This window comes from Echeneis naucrates, chromosome 13 (genome assembly GCF_900963305.1).
Source record: "Echeneis naucrates chromosome 13, fEcheNa1.1, whole genome shotgun sequence".
In the NCBI taxonomy this organism is placed as follows: domain Eukaryota; kingdom Metazoa; phylum Chordata; class Actinopteri; order Carangiformes; family Echeneidae; genus Echeneis; species Echeneis naucrates.
The window spans coordinates 14,360,116-14,384,086 of NC_042523.1; the positions used below are offsets into that span (position 1 = coordinate 14,360,116).

At 40.8% G+C, this 23,971-nt stretch overlaps 2 protein-coding genes across 5 annotated transcripts in view; both read right to left on the reverse strand.

Moving 5' to 3' along the window:
- kmt2a (lysine (K)-specific methyltransferase 2A) overlaps nucleotides 1-9,027 on the reverse strand; it is a 37,305-nt gene extending 28,278 nt beyond the window's left edge. For all 4 annotated transcript variants that reach the window (XM_029516714.1, XM_029516715.1, XM_029516713.1 and 1 more), the window contains exons 1-2: nucleotides 8,774-9,027; nucleotides 143-215 (exon numbers count right to left, since the gene is read on the reverse strand). In XM_029516714.1, coding sequence (XP_029372574.1) covers nucleotides 143-215; nucleotides 8,774-9,019 — 319 coding nt within the window. In that variant the 5' untranslated portion in view covers nucleotides 9,020-9,027. The remainder of the gene's footprint in view (nucleotides 1-142; nucleotides 216-8,773) is intronic.
- A 1,783-nt stretch (nucleotides 9,028-10,810) lies between these two features.
- ube4a (ubiquitination factor E4A (UFD2 homolog, yeast)) lies at nucleotides 10,811-22,813 on the reverse strand. The gene is made up of 20 exons (XM_029518189.1): nucleotides 22,723-22,813; nucleotides 20,845-21,014; nucleotides 20,483-20,659; nucleotides 19,309-19,421; nucleotides 18,864-19,016; nucleotides 18,551-18,710; nucleotides 18,245-18,447; nucleotides 17,854-18,045; nucleotides 17,406-17,739; nucleotides 17,130-17,256; nucleotides 16,612-16,919; nucleotides 15,974-16,106; nucleotides 15,664-15,854; nucleotides 15,379-15,479; nucleotides 14,647-14,760; nucleotides 14,176-14,350; nucleotides 13,913-14,093; nucleotides 13,530-13,677; nucleotides 13,199-13,356; nucleotides 10,811-12,986 (listed from the first exon to the last, which is right to left on the reverse strand). Exons 2-20 carry the CDS (start codon nucleotides 20,972-20,974, stop codon nucleotides 12,854-12,856), a joined length of 3,231 nt encoding a protein of 1,076 aa, XP_029374049.1. The 5' UTR covers nucleotides 20,975-21,014; nucleotides 22,723-22,813; the 3' UTR covers nucleotides 10,811-12,853.
- Nucleotides 22,814-23,971: the final 1,158 nt, after the last annotated feature.

Consider the following 23,971-nt stretch of genomic DNA (forward strand, 5'->3'; position numbering starts at 1 on the left):
AAAAAAAAGAGAGGCCCTTTAGCAGGGATGGCATAATATAACAGAGAAATCACCTGTACAGTCTTAGTCTTTCTCAGGACCACAGGATAGTCCCTGATTGTTCTTTTTTTCTTTGTTTGTTTTTTTGGTTTCGTTTTTTTACCTGAAGATGTTGTTGAAGGACTCTGTACTCTATTCTGCTCAACATCTGTTCCAAATCCTCCAAACGCTTCTTCCTATAAAAAAGGAGAAAACGAATAAGGCTTTTTTGACGTAATTTTTGTAATAGTCCAACAGAAGAAGAAGCAAAAATCAACAGGTTAGAAGGTCAAATTTATAGCATCCATCATGCTACATAATTGTAAATTGGTTTAGATGCGGAACTCCTGAGTCAGTGTTGCAGTTTGACTGATGAAGAGCAAGGCTTCAAGGCTATAATGAAGTGCTCAATCTCACTTTCCCCTGCTGGCTTTCTCTGGTGGTCTCATGTTGTTCTGGTTTTTGGGATGAAATGCTTGCAGTTGGAGAAGGCCCAAACCACAACAGACAGTTTGCATTTCAAACATCCAAATCTTACAGGGTGACTAAAAGATTGAGCTGCGTTCCTGCTTCCTGAGGCATCTGTTAAATTCTAAGGTGATTGGTCATACATATGCAGCTGGACTGACAGCCAAGACAAAGATGTGCTAAAGGCATAAGGGTTATAGCCATGTAAGACGCCCTGTGAGATTATAACGCCCATAAAACAGCTTCCATCCTTCCAGAGGAAAGACCAAGTTGTTACCTAAAAGTGAAGGATTTATCCACTGCACAGTAACTATTGTAGAAAATCTCAGTGAAAGCTTATGACACGCAGCTCTACATCAAAAGGCATTTCATCCGACAAATTTATCAAATAGTTAGTGAGGTGAAGGGGAAGCCTTTTCGCCTATACGAACTACACCAATAACGTCAGTACTGTATTGACAATCTGACCTTGTCTTCTCAAAGGCTGAACTACTTTCAACTTTATTCACCTCTTACCTTGCGCCTGCACCATATGTGTTATTACTTTGGAGCAAATATGATAACACATACTTAAAGGTTGAAAACAAAGATCTAGATACATTTGCCAGACACTGGATCTAAAGATGCATTGAAAGAATTTTTTAAATCTGACAATGATGATGAAACAGAATATGATGGATGAAGTGCCATGTTCCTGCAGAATAAAAACATACTATATTACAGGAACAAGTGCAAGCAAATATATTTAAATTTCATGTCTCTCTTCCTGAATTACTTAGTCATATGTGTTTTGATCTCTGTGACTCAATTCTGATGGTAGTAGTTACAGAAAAGCAAATGTAATACACTGTAATACCAGAAATTAATCTTTCTTCTTATGCCTCCGTAGAGCCTTGAGATGTGCAACAGTGAAATCATCAGAGGATGATTAACATCTTCAGGTGACTATCTGTGCCACTTCTTCTTGCAATCAGTGTGCGTGGTTAAGAGTGGAGGTGAGTATGTCATTTCATCATGTTTATTTATAGCAGCGTGCAGGGATGCAGTTGAGGTCTTGTTGGCCCAGTTTGTGGAGCAGCTGCTATCCAAGTGTAGTCCAAGTGTGCACACACAACTACATGTAAACTGATTTGCACCATCCAACAGTTACACACATAACAATGTGATTTACTGATACCTAAAAGTGTCTCAAACACACACACATACTTGAAATTAATTTTTAACAATTTAAAAACCAGGACTATGCACCACGCAACTTTCTCACATCACATATGAACAAACAACAATAACAGACAGTCAATACTGCTGTTTATCCTGGCAAGTAACACTGATCTGAGCATCCTCCACTCATCATAGTGCATTCAAGCATCTTTCTCTTCATATGCTTCTCTCGCCACTCTATCGCCTCACAGTAATACCAGCATCCTCTCCTCTCTGAGCAAGCTGCTGCTGGCTGGTGTTGTTGCAAAGCTGAGGGGGGTGGAGTACCAATGGACGTCTCTGACTCGCTGTGATAGTGTAAGTGGCAGTCAATGACATCACAACACTCTTTTGTCGAGGCAAGTGCCTAGAGGTGGATGATGCTCATGCACACTTGTTCATGTGCCTCCTGTTTTCGTAAGACACACTAACACCTTACACATGGACGCATTTATAGAGAGGGCAAAAAAAAAAAAAAAAAAAAAAAAAAGACACAGCCCCCTGCATGTGAACCGCACGTCGAGATGTAAACAAGCAGAACACAGAAGTGAGGTTGCGGGGGAGGGGAACACAGGCAAGGCAATGCAAGTCAAAAAAAAAAACAAAAAAAAAAAACACCAGAATGAAGAAAGGAGGAGGGCTGTGGGAGGAGGGAGAGGAGGAGAGAAAAGAGACAAGGAAGCAGCATCTTGACCACATGCACCATCAACAACAGAGGGAGCGCCGTTGTCTCCTGGGAGCAGAGGATGAAAAAGGTTTGGGGTTCCAACATGCTCATGTAGAACCTTGCCAAATCCCAATCTAAACAGGCCTCCCACACACAACAAGGCACCCCTTTCCTCCCCCTTGTTCTTGCTCTCTGCCATGCTCCCAAACACATACTCAGTCACTCACTCACTGATCGCTCACTCGCTTCCCGCCCACTAGCTGCCGAGCACTGAGCAGCAGCGTGTGAAACACAAAGCTCACCAAAAGCTCAATAGTAGGACAGGCACAGGGAGGTAACTTCAAGAAGTAAACAAACACTGTAGTACACCAGCAAGGTAAGGTTCATGTATTGCCTATCTTTGCAGCATGCACAAGGTGAAGGGGCAACTGTGTAGATCTGAGTTTCCTTTATCTCATTTGCATGTAATCTCTTCCAGTAGAGTGCACAAGAATATTTTTGAGTAAAAAAGTTCAAGTTCTTCATCTCTGCTGGTTTCTGTTAATCTGTCATATCTCGTGTAAATTACCAGTAAATAAATCAATTGTTATGAAATCACATAAAAGGAAATCTGACTAATTGCACAAGAAACATCACTGTTTTCAGGAGGTGTGGGGACAGTCCCTGACAGAAATAAGACGGGTGTTATTTTGGTTTGAGTTACACTTTTCGAACAGGGAAAACAAACGGGACTTTCACCATTTTAAATACAGCATGTAAGAGAAATTACATTGATTCTAAGTAAGCTGTAAATAACAGAATAGCATTAAAGACCATCAGTATGTAATAAACCAGGCTTCAGTCTACAAACGTTCAAGAGTATGTCAAACATGGATTAATGTGAGTTGCCTAGGTTCGTCCTCACTACTTGCACTCAGCTTTAGTCTGCAGGTGCTCATAAAAGCTGTGATACATCACAACAAGCCCATACCTTGGTGAAAGCAAGCAAGTAAAATCCAGACAAAATAACATTAGAAAACAGAATAAAAAAATCTTATTGTGTTCAGATGATCATTTTCCATAGATAATTCCATACACAATTACTTAAGATGCTATTTGAAATACTTTATTTATGTTCACATAGATCTGCACAAAGTAACACAATCTTGTTCCAAGTCTATAAGCAGTAATTTTAGACTTCTAAAGACATAGGTACACAGGTTCTCATCTACTCTAATGTGTTTTTTCAAACTCTTCTGCCTTATTACCATGACTGCAAAAACTCCAATACTTATTCAGTACTAGTTGCTAAACTGTTCATAAACTGCAATGTCTTTCATCATTGTTTTTTGATGCACTTTCTATGTGTCATGCTCCTTAAGATCTAAAATAAATTCTGTCATGACTGCAATGGTTCTAAGGAGTTGTTTGACAACTCATGGCTATCATGGCTACCAGAGCTATCAAGAATATCTGAACCATAGACTGTAGAAAAAGGTTACCTGATACACTTAAAGCTATCACTGTTGTAAAACTTGTACATAAAACTTAAGACCACCTTGTGATGAGATCAGCATCATCATGGTGATGCCCCAGCCCATGACCTCTCAGCAGTTATAACTGTGTTAGTACTATATTATTACATACATAGGCAGCATTAATAACTATAATAAATACTACATTACATCACAACTACACAAGCACTAATTGCCCATAGGTCAGACTTCACGCAATTCTGTAAAGATTTGTGACTTCATATTGCCTGGTTGTGGTGTTACCTTGCTATTCACAGTCAGATAGTGAACACCTGCAAAAGAACTCAAAACAGCCCCTATGCTTGTTCCCACAGCAACAGGTATCTCCATGGTCACATATTGCCAAAAATGTCACATGCGTAAAGACTCAGAAGCACACTATCACTGTAACAAAACTTGAATCTATCATCACCTCAGCAAACCCATCTCACTGACAAACATCACAGTAAATAATACTGAAGCTACAGTGGTTTGACACCAAAGTCAAAGGAATAGAAATAACCCAAAGTCAAAAGTCTAGGTAAACAAACACTGTAGTACAAAGTACTTCATAATATGAGTACATTAGAACCAATAATGAGGAGGGAAAGGAAGAGAAGACCCTGTCACCTACTTTGATGCTCATAAGAAACCATTCCTCCCTGCTTTTCTGAGAAAAAAAAAAAGGGAAAATCTTTTACTTGACACATTCCAGGAAGCATTCTGTGCTTACTGGTACTACTACAGTATGCCTCATCACTTCCTGAAATGCATATTGTAAATTAGGTCATTCTCGAATACACCCGTCTGATCATACATTTCTTCAAAAAGAGCAAAGAAGGAATTTCAAGAACTTTGCCAACAGATACTATTAATTACACAAAGCAGAAAATATGAATCATGTGAAAGGACTTAATTTTAACTTCCCCCCTTAGTCACTGCTTATAACATCTTGTGTCCTCCACCAGAGTGACTCACACCAGGGTCACTGCTTTGTGACCCCTTTCAGCCCCTAGCAAAAGGTAGACATTTGTTATTTCAAGTGTCCAAACACTAAGTGCCACTTTTCCACATTTGCTCAACAACAACTCAGACCAAAACAAACACTTTCCAAAGCAAGATGTCTCTTCTACCTACAACGCATACGTACAGAGACAGCCAATGAACAAAGACATACAGACTGATTGGCACGTGTGCATGGTGGCGTCTCTCTTTCTCTAACACATGCACCCACTCACAGATGAAAACATACATCCACACTCAAATCGACTGGCACTCACAGACACACAGACACAACCACCCAAGCAGGCAGTGTGATTTGAAGTCCTAATCAAAATAAAGACAAAGAAGGCACGCCTTCTTCTGGGTGCAATGAGGGACATAAAGTCTGAGGGACACCCCTACCCCTACCACCACACAAACAAAGAGTAAGAAAGACGACACAATTGCCGCCTTTCTGCCAGTCAGGCAACTCCTAAAGCAGAGGTGAAAGCTCCTTGCCCGCCTGCTGTAGCAGAATAAAGCCATGGATGGGAGGGTCTGTGACTAATTCTTCTCCCAGTGTTGTCCCGTTGGGAGGAGGGGGGTTGCCCCGCACCCTTTGATATCCCTGCCTGCGCTCTTTCAGCCGCCCGCACTTTGTGGGAGCTAGAATAAAAGCAGACACAAAGCTTCCTGCTCCAATCCACACGCTGTCTCGGTGATGGGTAAGCGGGTGCTGAGTCGGGGCGGGGGGGGGGGGGGGTATCTTCCATTTAAATAGGCCAAACACCTGCTGGACTGCAACCCCTTCCGCTCAAACACACCATTTCTCTCAAACCACTGAGGCAAAGAAGGTCTGATACATCTATTCAGCTCTACTTTTGTACGAATGATTAAACACTGGTAATAATATATAAGTGGAATACATGTAGCAGAAGGTAAGATATAATGGACTACGAACAAAACCGAAAATGATGCATGCTTAGGTGATGTTCAGTCTGAGGTTGAAGGGGTGGGGTAAGGTCACACATTACAAAAAAAGTCAACATGGACTGCTCTCATCACCAAAACAGGCAACAGCAATTTGGCTGGATCAAGAAAATGAATTCCCTACACACATAAAGCTAACAAATGCCTTCATTTGGACAGCAACAGCCGACAAGCACCCTTTTGAGCCACCCCAATAGGCTTAATAATCCATTCCAAAGTGGCAGCTGTCAGAAGAAAAGTTGGTCTGCCTCTCAGACAGCGTTGTGTGGGTCTGAAGTGGATTTGGGTTTTTCTGCCTGGATGGAGGAAGGAGGGGTGGCCAAGTGTCCGGCTGGCACTCTGTTCAGGGTCGCCCTGTGAGCTCAGCAGGCTGCAGTGAGCCTGAACAATCCTGCCTGGGTCTGGCCAAACAGACACTTCTCAGTGAAATCACCATGCTGTGCCTGTATATCCCATAGGTTTCAGGTTCCATAGAGACCTAATGATCCAGCCTGTCATCACACATCCCAAATACTGCAATATTCTCATTCACTGGAGTAAGGGAGGAAGCAACTCCTAGTTACTTGCTACAAATACCCCTGTCTTATAATGGTGATATAACACATAAAGTACATTCATTGCACAAATATTTTAACACTGTTACATAAACCAAAAATGTCACAATCTCTATGTTGTCTCTGCCATTAAAATGAAGTTGTACTGTGATTTTGTGGTGCCATCTGCCTCTACACATCCCAAATGCTATTATGATCTCAGCCATTGTCAGTCTTTCACAGTAAGAGGTGTAGGAGGTGCTCAAAAATCGTTAAAAGCCATTTAAACATAAATGTTGTGTTTGAAATAGCACTGGTATTGATTTAAGTTACTAGCATATTCCAAATGCTCTTAATAATCAATAGTATGAAGATGGTTTTGCTACATTTGCCTTATATTTTAAGTTTCTCAAGAATTTAATGGTCCAGCCTTCCAGTAAAAAAAAAAAAAAAAAAAACAACTAAATTATTGTCAGTCTTCATTTCTGACAAACAAGCTGATCACAAAGATCTCGTTTTAAATAAAATTCAAATTTCTCCAGACTATTAAGTCCAGCAGTAAAGATTTTCCAATATTCGACTAAGTCTGACAGCTTCACTGTAATACTACTCCCCTAAAAAAAAAAAAAATCAGCAGTGTGTCAATATCCAGCCATATGTCAGGATCATTAAAATAAATAATAATAATAAAAAAAACAAGGCCAAATACTTAAATAGCATGTATGCAAATACTGCTATGCTTGATCCAAATGAGAGTGGAAGCACTGGAGCTGGTGGTAAACATCCCCACACAGTGTACTCCCACTGCAATGAACGCATGCTGCTCATCATGGAGAAGGAAGATGGTAGTTCGCTAAGGCGAACACACCCCCACATCACACGGTCCGTCAAGACGGGGCTCGTTGTTATTGTAGCCAGCCCTGCATGCGCACTGTCACCAGCAAGTCCCGTCTGCCTCATAAAACCAAAGCCGTTCACACACACACACAAACCCCGCCGATACGCTCCCGATGGCACCGCAACGCCGATCGGAGCTGTTTGGGACGCGTGGCCGTGCCTCAGGCGTCACCTACCAGCATTATAAACCCGATATTATTTTTGGTACTAGCTACGTAGTGGCTGTGTAGAGAAGGGGAAAACATGTCCACCTCCCATTTTCCTATGCATCAGCAATAGCCCCAGTGGCTAGCGTGGCGTAGTGCGTAGCATGGTAGCTGCCCTAGCTTAACACTAAAACAGCAATTGGACATTTTTTTTTTTTAGTTTTGTGTATGAGCTGCAGCAACTTTAACCAGAATGCTTTGGCAGCCCGCCTTGCCATATGCTGGCCGGACGTACACACAACAGGCTCCCGAGCAAAGCCTTAACTTTAATAGCATTTAGGACGGGAAGATAATGGTGTAGTTTTAGCTGAGGTGTAGACAGCTAGCCTGTGAGCTAACCAATCAGCTACGTTAGCCGAGCCAGGTTGGGGAGGATGACACCTCACCGCAGACAGTCAGCCTTGGAGCTCATGTCGTAGATTCACGTTATTTAGCCGCCAAATGTCGTCTAATAGAAAGCTGGAGGCTGGTGAGGTGAAAAACGAACAGCCTCTTTGCTCAGAGACGCTGCAGACGGAGGCTAAGTTCACGTTAGCTGGTTACATACCACAATTATGCACTCTGGGCTCCTTCAACTTGACATGTCTTGTTTTCAAACACGTTACGCGCTACCTTGAATGTCCCGGGCTGCTACACGGCGAGCAAACACCGCCACGATCCTCACGGATGTCTGAAAGCCTTTCTGTTGTGCAAACATTATATCAACGCTAATACGCCGATAAACTTTTGCTCTACGTTGATGTAACGTAAATGTGAAGGCTTCATTCACATCAAGCTAATGTCAAGCTGCTAACTAGTAAACCAGCAGGAAAGGCTCCGGTACGGTGTTGGGTCAGTGACTAAATAGAAGCTACTATATGTGCTGTGTGTTATCTGTCCTGTGTGTTGTAATTACCGACAACAGGACAGGATTTTGTAGTGTTTTGGTGGGGCTAGCAGACCGATGTTAGCATCAGTTCACCCAAACTGTGGATGTCCCCGTCCTCACTCTGCACGGAGGAGGAAACTTTGTGCCCAGTCGGGCTCTTCAGATCTCGGCTTAAACCCGATCACCAGACGGGGCTTGTGTTGTTTCCGACCACATTTAGTAACACAACGAGCCACTGAAGAGTTTAAGGCCACACAACCAACTCAAAGTTAACTGAGCATCTTGGCAATGACAAGTTTGCTCTCAGCCCCACTGAGCTGGGGAGAGGGAAAGATGATCAGCGGCTGGGGCAGGGGAACCCGTTAGCTCTTCATGTGGAGAACCGACCCGGAGAGACCCGAGCCCCGCACCCATACACCCGAGCTCCCCGTCCCGTCCGGTCCGGTCCTTACCTCCCCGCTGCTCGAGTCGCTCGATTCCCCCAAAACATCCCGAAATTTCTGCAGGTTGCTCCCGATAACCGAAGAAACCTGTAGTGCAGCATCAAACCCGGGTCCGAGCCCGGCTGCGTTGGGGTGGGCTCCAGAGACACTTCGCAGAGAGGCAGTAACCCTGATTCGGCCCGCTCTCCTCCCGGTACCGGAGTTGCTGCTCCCTCCGGGCCGAGCGGGGAACCGCCACCGACAGCTGTGCGCCATTTTACACTCTCTGCCTGTCTGCCCTGCGATCAGAGATACCTCGGTGGGCGGAACCCTAACCCAGCACTCCACATAAACAACCTCCACCACAGCGCCCCGCTCTCACTGGCCGACACGTCTTTATGCAGGTTGCGGGGCGGAACTGGAGAAACCCCGACAATGCATTTTCTCAGCGGCCCCATTCAGACTCTGCATGGCTCAGACTAAATCAGGTTCAGGGGCTTTGCCCGGGAAACGAGCTCCGCACTTGAATCGCAAGAAAAGAGCAGGCCGTTAACGAGCAGTCCGGTTTCTGAGACGGGCGGTTTTTATGACGTGCAGTCAAACTCCAACAGATAATGCAAAAGTAATACGAATGGACAGGGACATCGGTGTTTTGGTGATTGTTATAAATAGATGATGATTTCTGTTCCCCGTCGATGGTGCTGCTCTGTTGACCAAGCAGCACTCATACAGCCACTTTCACGAGAGAAAAGCTTTGTTGTGACATTTATCAGCAGAAACCATCAGGCTCTTCACTGCATTTATCTCCAGGTAAGGAAAAGGAAGGCAAAATAAATGCAAAAATGTCAAGCTTCACCTTCCTGACAGAGTTTTGTGTTGCGTGTATGGATACCAATATCTCCATGTCCGGGGAGGAGGAGAGGAACAACATTTGGAGTTATTTCATGTGATTACGTTTTTTTTTTTATTTTATTTTATTTTGGGAACAAGTGTACTGCATTGGCTAACAGAAACCATTGTTTCTGGGCGATTACCATCAGCACATTAGTTTTAGGATGGATTCATATTGAAGCTAATACAGAGGCTTGTTTATCAGAAACAGAAAAGTGAAACACAAACTATAGAAAATTAGGGAAATCAGTTCAAAGATGAATGATATACAATCCAAAAAGTGTAGTCACCTGACATAGCCTATTAGAGGTATAAAAAAAAAAAAAAAACAACACATTTAAGTTTAATAAATAAATAGCCCTTATAAGCCCTGGGAGGATTAATGAGGCATTTGTTGGCTCAAGCTGTAAGGAAATCCACATACACACTATAGAAGTTGTTGGGAAGAGACTTTAGGATATAAAGCAAATCAAGAAGACCTGATACAGTAGTTATCATTGAACGGAGACCGAACTATTCACCATTACTTACCTCAGACATTTCTTTGAGTATTTGTTACCCTAGACATCTTTCCAAGGACAGATGAGAGGAGATCCTGTGAACACATCAACGCAGTAGCACAGAGGCTTAGGTAATTTCTCCTGCTCCTAACATCATTCTTGGTAAAAGGAACCATTGCACAGACAAAAACTTGGAGAGACGTCCAGCTGTATGTGACATGCCCAACCAGACCCAATAAGAATCTACATTTGTTGTTTTCTGATACATTTAAAGGTGCATATAAGTCCATCCCCCTTCCACTGCTGGGCTCATCTGGCCATGATGATGTGCACTTCATTCCTGTTTACTGCACTGCTTTGAGATGGAAAAAGACAGGAGGATGCCTGCCTGACTCTACAGTGCTGTATTGATTGCACATGTTTAAAGAGTCCTGCCCTGACAGTGATGAATTCACTGATGCTTTTACTTGATGAATATCAGATTGTGAGAACGTTGTTATTCAGGACAAAGTTGTTAAGGTTTATTCTTTCTGAATTGATTTCAAAGAGCCTTATATTGCAAGGAGAATGGGCATTTAGACATTGATGGCATTCAGGATAAATCATCTGGGTTAAAGATTAGTGTTAACATTTGTCTAACACCAACTATATTAATGTATTGCAGCAGACTGAAAAGGGTTCATTTTTTGAAAGAGAACATAGTAACGTTATATATAACACACTCCTTTTATTTCTTTATCATACTGTACATCCAATGTAAACATTTTATTATCTTGATTAAAACTCAAATATTGCATTATAATTTAACCCTCCTTCAGAGGGCAGATGTTCAGTATGAGGGCATGCCAACAAAAAACATCTTTGTGTACATCTTTCACATTTTGCCATTTTATACACCCACCAATTTAGACTTAAAACCCTTCAATTCAAAAAGATACCAAGTCATCTTTTTCTGATTTTCTAACGTCTTCTACCCACAGCTCTCCAGATGTCTCAAAGAAACAAACTCTCTTATGACTCTCTTAAATCTCTTATGACTATGAAACATGTCAGACCATCATTTGCTGACCTTTATGGCAAGGCTCTTGGTTTTAGGCACCAATTTCACCAAGCAACTGCTTGCACACATGTTGATACCCCATTCAGTCACACAACAAAAACTGTTCATCAGTTAAAATCTGGTAATTCAAAGTATTACAATAATTACAATATGCACTACCATTCAAAAATTATTGAAACATATTTGTTTTTCAAGAAATACAGCCAATGTTAAGACCTTAAAATTAATCTATTTGAACAGATAATAGACATGAATTGGAAAATATTTTGATTTTTAATGTTATTGAACCAGCAAGATGGCTTGAGTGTGTTAAGATCCACTTAAGTGTGCAATAAGAACTCGCTTGATGTTGTGGATATTAAATGAAGCAATATTCAGCAGCTGCATGGTTTATTTTTCTCCCCAGATTTATTCAGTCTGATTTTGGTTGATAGTTCATGAAATGCTTTGTGACATTTCAAGGCTGAGCACTTGTCTTCATTTACATGATTTATAGATCACCATATCAATGTACCAGGATTTAGTGTTCATAGTGAGTCAACTATTGTACAAAAAATAAAAATTAGGTGTCCGTTTTATTTGAAAGGGATAATAAGGGATCAGACAAACCAACACTGCTGTAAGAAATCTGTGATTTTGTCACGATGCAGCAAACTTCAAATCTATGTTAAATTATTTATGGACTAAATTATAATGAGATGGGTTTTACAAGGATGTTACACAAGCTTCCCTAAATTAGCCTTCTTCAGTGCCACCCCCAACAATAAAGCATTGTTTCTATGCGTAATACATTTTAAATGTAGATGGAACTAGCTAAATAATTGCACAATAAATGAAAGAGCTATTTATAAATTAATAATGCTGATCCTAAAAGGGAGTTTAATCAGTGCTGAATTGAAGACAGGTGCCTTTGATTCCTATTGCAAAGCAAATACACAATGTGGTTTTGTACCACAGGTTTTGAATCACTCCAGATAAATCTAGTTTATTTCCAATAAAGTAAAAGTCACACATTGTTCAATTCAGTTCTTCTTGTGTCTCTATTTCAATTGCTAGTTTTATTTACAATGCTGCTTGACATTTGACCCAAAGTGCCAAAATATAGGGTGTTCAAGACCTTTGAAAGGCAGTGTATGATGTATTCTTCATGAAAGCTGAAATGAATATTAAACAATCAATAACTCCATCCATGTTATGCCTCAAGAGTTCCCAAAAATACTCACCTTCCAGTATAAAATTGGATTTTGGCCAGCTGGACAGTCAGGAGTTCATTCAGTACGTTCAACAAGACCTGCTGAAACTGATACTTCCGGCCACAGTTCTGACAGTGATAATAACTGATCAATACATAGTATTCAGGGAGAGCGAAATTGCAGGTTGGATCACCCCACTAATGTTTTCAATAGGGTATAAAGGGAGTCAAACAGCTACTGTGCATGGATTTTGAAGATGCCACCAGCCGGTGGGCTACAGTTTGTCTGGAATCCACTAAAGATGAAGGCTGCATGTAAAGGCTGATGCAAAATTAGTCTGACCAGAAAAATCTGAGAAAATCCACAGAGGCAAGCACACCATGGATTAGCTGATAAGCAGAGGGGTACAGGAGATGGGCCAAGAGAAAAAACAAGGATGCAGCCATTGTTTGTCAAAGGATCATGACTAGCCACTGGGTCCCAGCTGCATCCTCTCCTTATGCTTATCCAGCCACTGTAAGATCTGCTGTTTGAGTTCTTCGTTTGGCCTAATCTGGTCCATGGTTAAAGGACTGCGGTTGAAAGGATCTGTCTGGTCACTGCAAGGACAAAATCAATAGACAGTTACTCATTTGAGTCCTGCACACCAGACCTTCATGCATATTTTGTGCTACTCAGTTTGATTTCTGATTCGACAGTCATAGCTGGTAATTTCATTATAACAGTTTACAATTTTCTTGCTTACAGAAAACTATCCAGTGGATATTATTCTACTGTTATCAAGTTTGTGGCTTTGCAGAAAGTAGCTCACCTGAGGAGATGCCTTGCTATAGTTGATCGGTCTACTGTTACGTTGGAAGAGGGGAGAAGCACAGGGTCCAACATCAAAGTGGACATGATAGGATCCAAAAATTCATCTGGAGCATCTGAATATGTCTCCTCTTCCTGTTGCTGTCTGTCTGCATGGGACTAAACCAGAAATACAATCACAATGTCTTTGTTATATGCGTAATTTTGTTTATACAGAATTAAAGATTTTTGTATCATATCATCTGTCATCTATCATAAAAACTGAACACGTGACTTTGTTTGAATTATATCTCTGCAAAAAGGATGCCAACATCTTCCATGTCAGATGATACCTTTATTTTATCGGCAAGAACCCCAAAAGCTACAATGATGTCACCAGGTTTGTTGATCTTTTTTAGAACCCGAACAGTCTGGGAGAAGAGCGTGGGAGAGTAAGATCGTCCATCCTTTGGGACTGTAGCACAGAAATTCTCCTCGTCACTGTCAATGACAATAACAACCTTTTTTTAAAATGAGGAAGTTTGTTGTGTATAATATTGTCAGAAAATGCCACCGGTGTTCTCCTCCAAGTATAGCAACAATAACAAAATCATCGCTTTAAGTTGGAAATATTACACACCAACTGATATAAGTTGTTGGGGTTTTTTTTAGCTTCTTTTCCCCCACTTTGAATTCTCTCATGTTTTCTATTTGTAAAAGAAGAGTGTGAACATACCCTAAGTTCAGGTAGATGGTGCAGATGTCAGAAACAAGCTGCTGTGGCTTGAAGTCGAACTCACTGAAGTCCTTGACTTTAAGAGCACCCATCTTGGGACCTACCAGATGCTGTAAGAAGTAGTTCAGCATCGAGATGATCCGCTCAGCCAGAAATGGATGCACAAAGATCCCCTTGATATCTGGAGAGGGAAAAACCACAGGATTAATAAAGACAACTCTTCATCAATATGCAGTCACGTGTAACAATCTTTTCTGCTTGACCTGAGGTAAGAAAGGCCAATGTGCTGATGGTCTCATTAGACATGATGTTGTGGAAACGGCCCTGCTGTCCAAACATCTGCAGGCTCGACTCTTTCTCTCTTCTGGCATCGGGCGCCAAGCCCTCCCACTCCCCCCGATCCCGCTCCAGTTGCAGAACCTTGATTTTACTCAGGTACTATGAGAAAAGATCAAGCTCTTTTCGTTAATGTCGTACTTACATAATAAATCCAATGATGAAGCTTTTTCTAACAGGTTTATCACATTTGTATATAACTTCCCTTTACATGCATTATTTTTGGATTTCAGCTATGTAAAAATAGCATTTACCACCAATAAGTAAGTACAACCAACATGAAAACTTTAAATAAAAACTGGACAAAAGAGACCTGACAATTTCAATAGTATTTATTATTGTGGTGGAAAAGATTATTTGTCAAAATTTAGTGAATGTGTTGAATGTTGTGAACTCACCTGAATAGCCTCATCCAAGAGAAAGATGGCATCATTCATCAGTAAGTTGAGGAACCTGAGGAACAGAGGGGGGTTCATGGCCTCCAGGTTCTCGGATGCATAGTCTGCCAAATTCTAAATTGAGAGATGTTAAATAAATGAATAGTATATGCTGAGATCAATTAAAGCCATTTTACAGTCCACTACAGGGCTACCAGGGTGCACTTTCTTCTTTCCTCAACACCATTCATACTTGAACTATTTGGACGGAAAGTGGGGGTGTTTATTTTCTCTGTCGCCATTATTGATTACATACATTGGTCTGTCATTAACTCTCACCCAAAAAGAGTTTTATACGTTCTCACTACACTAAATATTAACAGAATTTCAGATTTCCCCTATTCTGCAATCATGCTGGTCTAATACTAAACTGTCACAGAATTTCAACAGCACATTTAGGGCCCCTATAATTAAACCGTTGACTTCACCCGTTATTAAACCGCAGGTGAATTGAGAGGATTTTTTTTTTTTTTTTTTAAGAAATGTATTTAAAGTTTAAAGTGTCTAATTGCACAGTAAACAACATGATACAGATAGGATTTGACTTGGATTTTTAGATTAGCAGCAACCACACAAAGAATGCATCAAACTCAGAGAATTCACAGCTTTGTAAGGCAAAAAAAAAAAAAACATCACTCCACCATTACAACAGTTGAAAATACAGTACTGTTAAGAACATTATAGTGTCATTACCTTAATGCTCTCTCTGTAGTTATCTTTCCCCCACATGTACTTGAGAATGGGATACATGGGTCTCCTGTAGTTAAATTTCTGTTCAAACTGATGAGGATCACCTGCAAAAAAAAAAGGCAAGAAAAGCTAAATAAAAATTTAACATATCTCATTGATACCTTCTATTTGTTTTCACAAGTCACTCCAATTTACTTAAATGTTGCTTAAAGTCATTACTTCAGCATCGTCTCCATTTACAACTAATACTTGCAAGTATAACATTGGTGAGGAATACAGCAGTTTCACCTGTAAATTCAATGTCTACAAACACAGTGATGAGGGCCTCGGCAAGCTGAGGTGCATGTTTGTAGGAGCAGAAAACTCTCTCCCGCTGGAACACGATTGGCTGTGCAGCACCAGGAGCCAAGGGCTCCATGTGTGGCATCACTGCCTCTAACACCTCCGCAAGCTTTGCTCTCAAATGTGGGTTCTTCATCCTGTTGTGAGATACAGGACAGGGTTGACTGTAGCAATAGGTGAGAATGTTATGAAGAACTGCACCCTATAAACCCTTTTAACTCTTTCTCTTACTTCACCAGACCACTAAGGTACCTACCTCTCTACATTGCCCATAAAGACAGTGATGAAGTTAAGAATTTGCTCCAGACTTTCTGCAGAAGTTTCCAAAACATCATCTGCAAATCGTCGCAAAAAGATGAAAAAGTCCCCCAAGTTTTCTGCAAAAAACTCTGACAAACAAAGGGCATACTTTAGCAATGACTATGTAAAGGAACTCAGGCATGTTCTGCATTAGTGAGTGAATGTATGATGAATAACCAGCCACTGCTACCTGAAATGCAGCAGCTGCAATTTAAAAATATTTTGTAGTAGTAACTGCGTGTAACCAAAAATTAAATATTTAAATATCACATCCAAAACTGAGCAGAAACATTTTGCTTGGCCTGAGTTTGAAGCTCACACAACCCAGCTGCTTATAAAAATTGAATTTTGATTAAAGTGGTCTTGAGTATTAATTACATGCAGGCAGGTGAAAAATAAGGCAAGGCATTAACACAACACACTCCATCACATGCTCCAATTTACAACAAGACAAAAAATGAATAAACATGACCCAATTCAAGCTGAAAAAAATTAATGGAAACCAGAAACTCTGCTGATCCCACTGGGTCAGACAGACAATCAGAGCTAAAGCTGTACTCTCTGCTTTACTGTATTTGTAATCTAGTGACCTACCTGGTACATAGCAGAGCATACTATTCTGTAGGGATGGCAGAGGGAAACTGAGTGCTACATGTTCAGGCCCCTGGTTTCCAACACCAAGCTGAACCAGCAGAGCAGCAGTGGAAGCTTGGAGGTTAAGGCAGCATTGCAGCATGGCAGGCTGCGTAGTGGCAGCTTTGGTTGATAGATAAACAATCATCAGACGCTCAAACTGTTCCAGGAGTTGCTCTGACATCGGGTTGCCACTTCGCTGGGCCTCCTGCCATGTCACCTGCAGCCGGTGGAGAGACTGGTTCATCTTCACCATCTGCTCGTGGAGTCTGCTTACACACATTGTGCATGCGCACAGGTGTATAAATACAAACAGAACAAGTTTATAGGGTGCATGCTGCATATGGTGTAAACATCAGAGATAAGACAATATGCTGCATTAATGATAGATGTGCTAAAATGTAAAGGTTTCAGTTTGGGCAGTAGTAGTTATACTTATTGAACTGCACAGTGGAATTTGGTTGTTTCGAGGAATGTACCTGTGGAAGCCGAGATGCAGGGTGAGTTGTGTGAGGATGAGGTTTTCAGTCAGCAGGCTGTAAGACTGTGCAGACTCTACCAGCTGCTGAGGAGGAAGTGGGATCAGGCAGGTTTCCTTGTCCAGACCTCAAATTAGCAACAGGGGCTCATTACTCAACATAAACCCTGTAAAACAGTACTATAAACCTACTATAAAGATGTTGTTAATATTGATGCACCTAAAAAAATCAAATGTAGTATTCAAACTGTTAAAACTAAATTTTAAATATATCAACCTCTTGCATGCACATTTCGATTGCGCCTCTCTTCTTCACTCATCTCTTTGAGGGCGCAGTAAGTGGGGTTGAATGTGAGCAGTTTGGGTGAGCGAGGCCTGCAGAAGGGCTGGCACAGCTTCAACAGAGCTGCACCCAAGTTCAAGAAGAATGCATCTGAAGCATACATCTGGAAGAAGATCTCAGGCATCTGATTGGCCCATATCTTGGCTCGGCCAGCATTAGCCTGCAGACAGCTGCCCAGCCACAAGAGCAGCATATGCCGTGTCTCACCAGATCGCTGGAGCAAGTTTTTCAGGATCTGGTGCAACTTGTCATGAAATTGGCCCATGAACTATAACATAGTTATAGGAGAGTAGAAATCATCAAACCTCATTTATTATGTATTAAAATGTGTAAACAGTGTCAAATGCAAAAAAAAAAAACTTGCTAAAAACAATCTGTTTACCTGGTGGATGTTGGCCTCCTGAACCTTTGTCTCCTGGGCACTGGAACGAGAGGGGTTCAGGAAGTACCCATGCCCCTCCACCACTCCTGGGGTTTTTAATAAGCAGGAGATATTCAACACTGTCCCCAGTAGGCCCTTCTGGTACTGTAAACCATTAGCTGGGTCTTTGGGCTGAATGTGTTCCACCAATACCTGGGAAAAACAAAAATTTGGATTTGAACAAAATTGGGCCCTAAAAGACTCATATGCAGAAGGTGGGTAACACGGGATATGCTTTGGGTTTTTTAGTGTAAATTATGTGATCGGTAGTGAGAAAGAAAGTTATCTTCTCTGGACAAAGGTTATTTTCTAATAACACTTGCTTATATACTCTATCTGTGTGTCTCCTGACCTTGGCAATATCTTTATGGTGGCTGAAATAGAGGAGAACATCTAAGTGAGTGTAGAGGAGAGGCTGGCAGAGGTCCAAGTCTTTGATGCGTCCCTGGAAGATGTCAAACACTGGTACTATCACCTCCTCAAAGGTACGCACCTCCTGGTCAGAGAGAAGGCCAGCAATGACCTCCTCCACAAACTCAACCACCTCCTCTGGCTCTGAAACACAGTGACTTTGTGAGTAGAGTTATGCTTAACTAGGAGCATAAAGGAAAGAGAAAAGGAAAATGTTAAGCCATAGCAATCTCAATCCTGAACCTACGTGCTCCACTGAAACCTTCCAGCAGCAAGTCCAGAAACTGTTCATAGACATTCTGGCTGATGTAGATCTCTGGGGTGAGGAGAACTGTCCGCGTGTTTGAAACTGTCAGATTCTTACATCGTACCGCAAACGGCAGTAACTTCTCTGGTACCTTTGTCACCTGGTGCACAAGCAATCAATGGAGTCACTGAATTATGATAGAGAATGGGTTATTTTTATGTTCCAATTACCAAGAATAGTCTTTTAACACCAAATAGCAAACTCCTAAAAAAAAGCTGCATTTAAGGGCTACAATTATAGGCAAGACACAGACCTCTTCTTTGGCTCTCTGATAACAAGCAAAAAGGTAAGGGATGGCACATTTTTCTCCAGCATCACGGTCTGCAGACAGGTTTACAGCGCTGCATGATGTCATGTAGATGAGGTGGTTTCCTGGTTCTAGCAGCAGCAGACGGTTAAACAGAGCCTGGACACATGACAGATACAAATCACACTGTTTTCCTATCAAATAGTAAAGCCCTCATATATAATGCAAGTCACAAAGTAACTTTATACATTTCCCACTTAATGCATACTACTTTCAAAAGTGCCAATGTCATGCATCTGATGGACAAAATTCTTCTTGAATTTGTTTGTACTGAAAAACTGTTCTCTCTGTGCTCAGTAGTTGTCATTTCTCCTATTGTTTACTGAAAGAAGAGAAACTAAACATGGAAACAAAAGGTTGGTGACTGAGAATTACATTGTTAACTTCTGACCTGTTCTATATTGTCCATATCCAGCCAGTCCTGTCCATCCAGATCTGCAGCCATCTCCTCCAGGTACACACAGCGAGGAGGGATCCCATTACCTCCTCTTAGACTGGGGTCACCTACAGGGGAAAGTAAAGCCAGGGTTGATAAAATAAAGTCTGCCCATGATTATGCATGTACCCCACAATGCTAAACCTTAACCTTTGGGAATACTGGATTAACTGAAGTTGAAAATTAAATCCAAAATAAAAATAAATAAGGCTGAGGAGGATTAAAGGCATAGCCTGTATTTACTATGGTTTATTTCTGACTGAGGTGGCAGAAGAAGTCATTACAAGGGCTCTGTGTGAAAATGGGGGGAATTTAGCCTGCAATTCCTGAAAATCATGACTCATCCTGAAAGAGTCACAGTGGTGAGGAGATACAGCCAGCTTGTGTCAGACTGCTCAGCAAGACTTCAGTGTGCAAGGTCTTTCTATTGTCTTGGTGCCTGGTGAGTCATTAGTTACTTGCTGGAAACTTCAAATGTGACTTTCAAGATAGCCAGTACCATCCTCCACTACTGAAAACTACTACTATTTATACTGCACTACTATTTATGGCTACAAATAAAGCTCCAGTAAAAACATCAGAAGCCTGTCTGTCTGACTAATGTCCCTTTCAGATTAAACCAAATATCTTAAATAAAAAGCATTGATTATGTGGCACAACCATCTCTCACAAGCTTTGATATGGACCTTAAACAGTTGCTTTGATATGAAAGAATGAACATGGGTTACTATCATTATTATACACTTGCTATAGGTTGATGGTACAATCTATTGCATAACTGTACAAATTGTGAACCGTAGTAATCGTGTTAATCTCTACACCCATTACTGCGTTACTGAATTATATTAACATTACAGTGACACCTTTTATTTATGCCAAACCAAAAAAACAGAATTAGCAATGAGTATGGGACTACAGTTGTGGAAATGGGTTGTATGTTATTTGAATTATTTATTCATTATTTATTAATTTACATTACAATTTACACATGATCTTTCCTTTGCAGGTTGAATGCAGACAATGTGTTGATAAGCAACAAAATGAATTTGTAAATTCAAATAAAATGTGTTCCATATTCCACATAATCTCTAATTACTTATAACTTGATGAATTTTGTCCTTGTACTTACTGTTGTCCAGAGTGATGAGAAATATTCGCTGGATCATGTGATTGACATTGAGCTGTTCACACAGCTCCTGGCGGGACCGGAAGGAGCGGCTAATCTCTGCCACGGAGTCATCATTATCATCAACGCTGTCTGACACAGAGTTTTCTGAGTCTGACTGGCTCTCTCCTGAGTCCTCCACTGTGATACCAGATACAGGGGTCAAGTGTGAAACCATTTTGTTAATTTAAGGCAGGCAATTGTATGGTCTCTACTTACAAAAAATAAAAGCTACTCATTTTTCTTTTATGCTATGATAATGCATTTTTGTTATGAACTGCATTTTATCATTCAAGGATTACAGGACACCCGATAGCCCATCTTACATGGTGGTTCAGCAGTCAGCTGTTGTGGTTTCTGGCCTGATGCAAACTGTTTGGCATCAGCCAGTGAACTGAAGAGGGCAGCGAAGGGGTTACAGGAGATATTTTGGTTGTTGTTGCCCTGGTCAGTCATCTCACTGGGGCTGAACACTTAGTCCATCCAAGATCCCAGCCTAAAGGAGAAATACAGGACTAGGAAATAGGTGGCAATGGAGTAAGACTTGGAACTGCAGAGTAAGGAGAGAGTGTATATGTACATTATATTAGAACATACAAATAAAATCTTCAATTTCCATCAGTGTCGCACTATTATATACGTCATCATTAACATCTTTGTCTTTTTTTTTTTTTGATTTCACAACAGCGCTTCCTTGTAGACAAACCATCTTGTTGTCCAGTTATTTAATGAAAAAAAAAAAGTGTCCATCCTCTTGGCCATATCCATACATTACCACATATTTCCCACAAGCCTGTTACTGTGCTCGTCTCTGTAACATAAACTCTGTAAAACTTATATTTTCTGCATGTTAGAAGGACTTGCTGTACTGTTAATATATCCTTGACCAGGATCACAATAAAGTGTGGAATTCTTTCCAATAATGTAGTAATGTAAGTGTTGGGTTAAGATTACAGCACTCGTTCTACCTCTCACTCACTAACTACCTGTTCCTTTCCTGACCAGCTTCACTTTGGATTGAGTATAAATTGAGTACAGCGGCCTCATTCAGTCATTCTAACCCTATTTTCCCAGTGATGTTTTTTTTCATTATTGTTCACTAAATGCTTTTTCCCTCAGATTTTTTGAAGGTTACTGACCTTAACAATTCCTTTTCCTGTTGCTTGTTTTACACAATAGCCAAGCTTCTTAATCTTAAGAAAGCAGATACAGCAGTGGACCAGAACTATGTGGCACATTTGCCTTTGCTGGGTACTATTCTTAGGCGATACCCTGGCTCATTGGGCACTATGAATACAAAGCTGACTTCAGGGTCTCATCATATTGAGTGAGAAGTTAATAATGCTGTCTTCTCCTCAAAAGATAAAACACCAGATAACTAGGATTTTCTGATTAGGGAAAACTGTGTTGCTCTTTTAGACACCACACCATTAATAAAGTTTGAGTTTGTAAACTGGAGTTTACGACCATCATACCTGCTTTAGTGAGGCTTTATACATAAAAACCACATAAGACAAGGCAGGTAATCCAACTTTGTGTAGTAGAACAAACCATCAATCATGCAGCTTTACATGGTAATAGGCAGTTTCACATTTAAAACAGCAGTCTATGGGGAAGAGTGGAGGACCTCCCACAGCCTAAACCCATTACCTGATTGTGTGAGTGGGTCATTGCTGATAAATTAAATATTAGTCAATGACACACTGAAGTCCCTCATTGGAGCACGTGAACATTTCATAAGTGCTTTCTCATCAGACAATGGTACTTAAACGAGCTTGTACGAGGTTAGAAAGTCTGTGTCAGGACATTCAGCTGAAAGAGGCTTAAAAACGCAGTTTCCTGCTGAGTTTGACACCGACCGGTGGAGTCAGGCAACAGACCATCGGCTCGGTGCTCACCGCCCCAGCGTCACATTACATGATGTCACGATTACTCAGCTCAGCAGCTCACATTGAAAACATGTGTCTCTGTATCAGGCTGGCTCTTCAGCAGACCCCCATCACTCCGTGTGTAACAAGCAGCTTTAGCTTCTTCACGCTAGTTAGCTGACGAGCTAGTTAGCACGCTAAGCTGTCATGGGGTCACCGCGGCTCAATTTCAGCATCGATTAGGAGAGCTGTTACTCGGATTTTACTTACAGTCAGTTTAAATAAAGTATACAATAAAGTATGCAGTAAAGTATACGACAAAGAGTGCTGTCGTACCTGTTTGACGGGAAGAAATGTGCGTTTTTGATTTAAACCGACTGCTTCTACGAAACCAGTGGCAGTTCCTCAGTAAACAGATATTAGAAACGTCATCAAAGTGAGACGGAGCGACGCCTTGCTGAGTAACTTGTTAAAAAAACGTTACAACGGTGTGTTGAATGAAATAAAAACATCACAATTTTACAGCTTGACTGGTCGTATTTTTTCAAACATAAATAAATAAATATGCGTTGGAGGAATGGTTATTGGTATGGACATGTAGAGCATAGTTTACGTATTCACTTATTTTATTTTAAAAGCAGTCATGAGCACGGATGAGGCTACATCCCAGGAACAGAAAGTAATTTGTATATGTATATTGTTATGTATATATTCATTCCAAATAGCCAAATGTGAATGTTTGCAAGCAAGTTTCAGTCGTCCATTGCTATTTGCATTTATTAAAGAATAAAAATTATGATGATGTAAATAATTTCCGGTTGTCACAGACAGAGATGCATTTATATATTAGTTAATCCACACAGAATATGAAGAATTAAACAATGTGACAAAAAAAATAAATGAATAAATGAAAAAAGTCTTGTGACTAGGACACTTTTTGGATTAATTAAAGTCTGACTCCTGTGATGGACTGATGGACTGGGGACCTGTCCAGGATGGCCCCGAGTCACCCTGAACTTTGGCTGGGATTGGATCCAGCATCCTCCTGACGGATGGAAATGAATGAATGACCCTGGTGGTTGAAGATGAATTAATGAAGGAAGTATGATCTTCAGGTAATTTGCAGTTACGGTGGTACTTGCATGTTTTGGGGCCCCTGGGAGTCTGTGTAGTGTTTGCTGATCATCAGCAGAGGGCAGCAGCACATAAAAATCCTACTCCGGGTGTTCCTCGTCCACAAATTAGCCAAATTGAAGGTACCTGTGCCACAAACGTCTGTTAAATCACATGCAATTTAGTATAATAATGCCAACTCCAAAATACCTTTAGAAAGATGCAAATGTTCAGCTTTGATTCAAAAGGTCAAAAAAGTGTAATTGCTGCTAATTTGTTGTGCTGGTGAACAAAATTTTACTGGGGTGTAGCTAAAACTTTTTAGCTATTCCTATAATTTTAATTATATGTCACAAAGTAAATGGAATCATTGTTGTGTAAAAGAATTCCATGTTGCATTAAAACTTATTTTCATCTTATCATATTCTGTACTATATTTTATAATTGTCTATAAAACATAGTATTTGTATTT

Excerpts from the sequence above, each read along its gene's own strand:
- ube4a (XM_029518189.1), bottom strand. The coding sequence starts at position 20,974 with ATGACTGACCAGGGCAACAACAACCAAAATATCTCCTGTAACCCCTTC. Across the intron at positions 19,422-20,482 it reads TCTCATCACTCTGGACAACA|GTGACCCCAGTCTAAGAGGA; the intron begins GTAAGTACAAGG and ends TTTCCCCTGTAG. Across the intron at positions 14,761-15,378 it reads ACTACAGAGAGAGCATTAAG|AATTTGGCAGACTATGCATC; the intron begins GTAATGACACTA and ends CTCTCAATTTAG.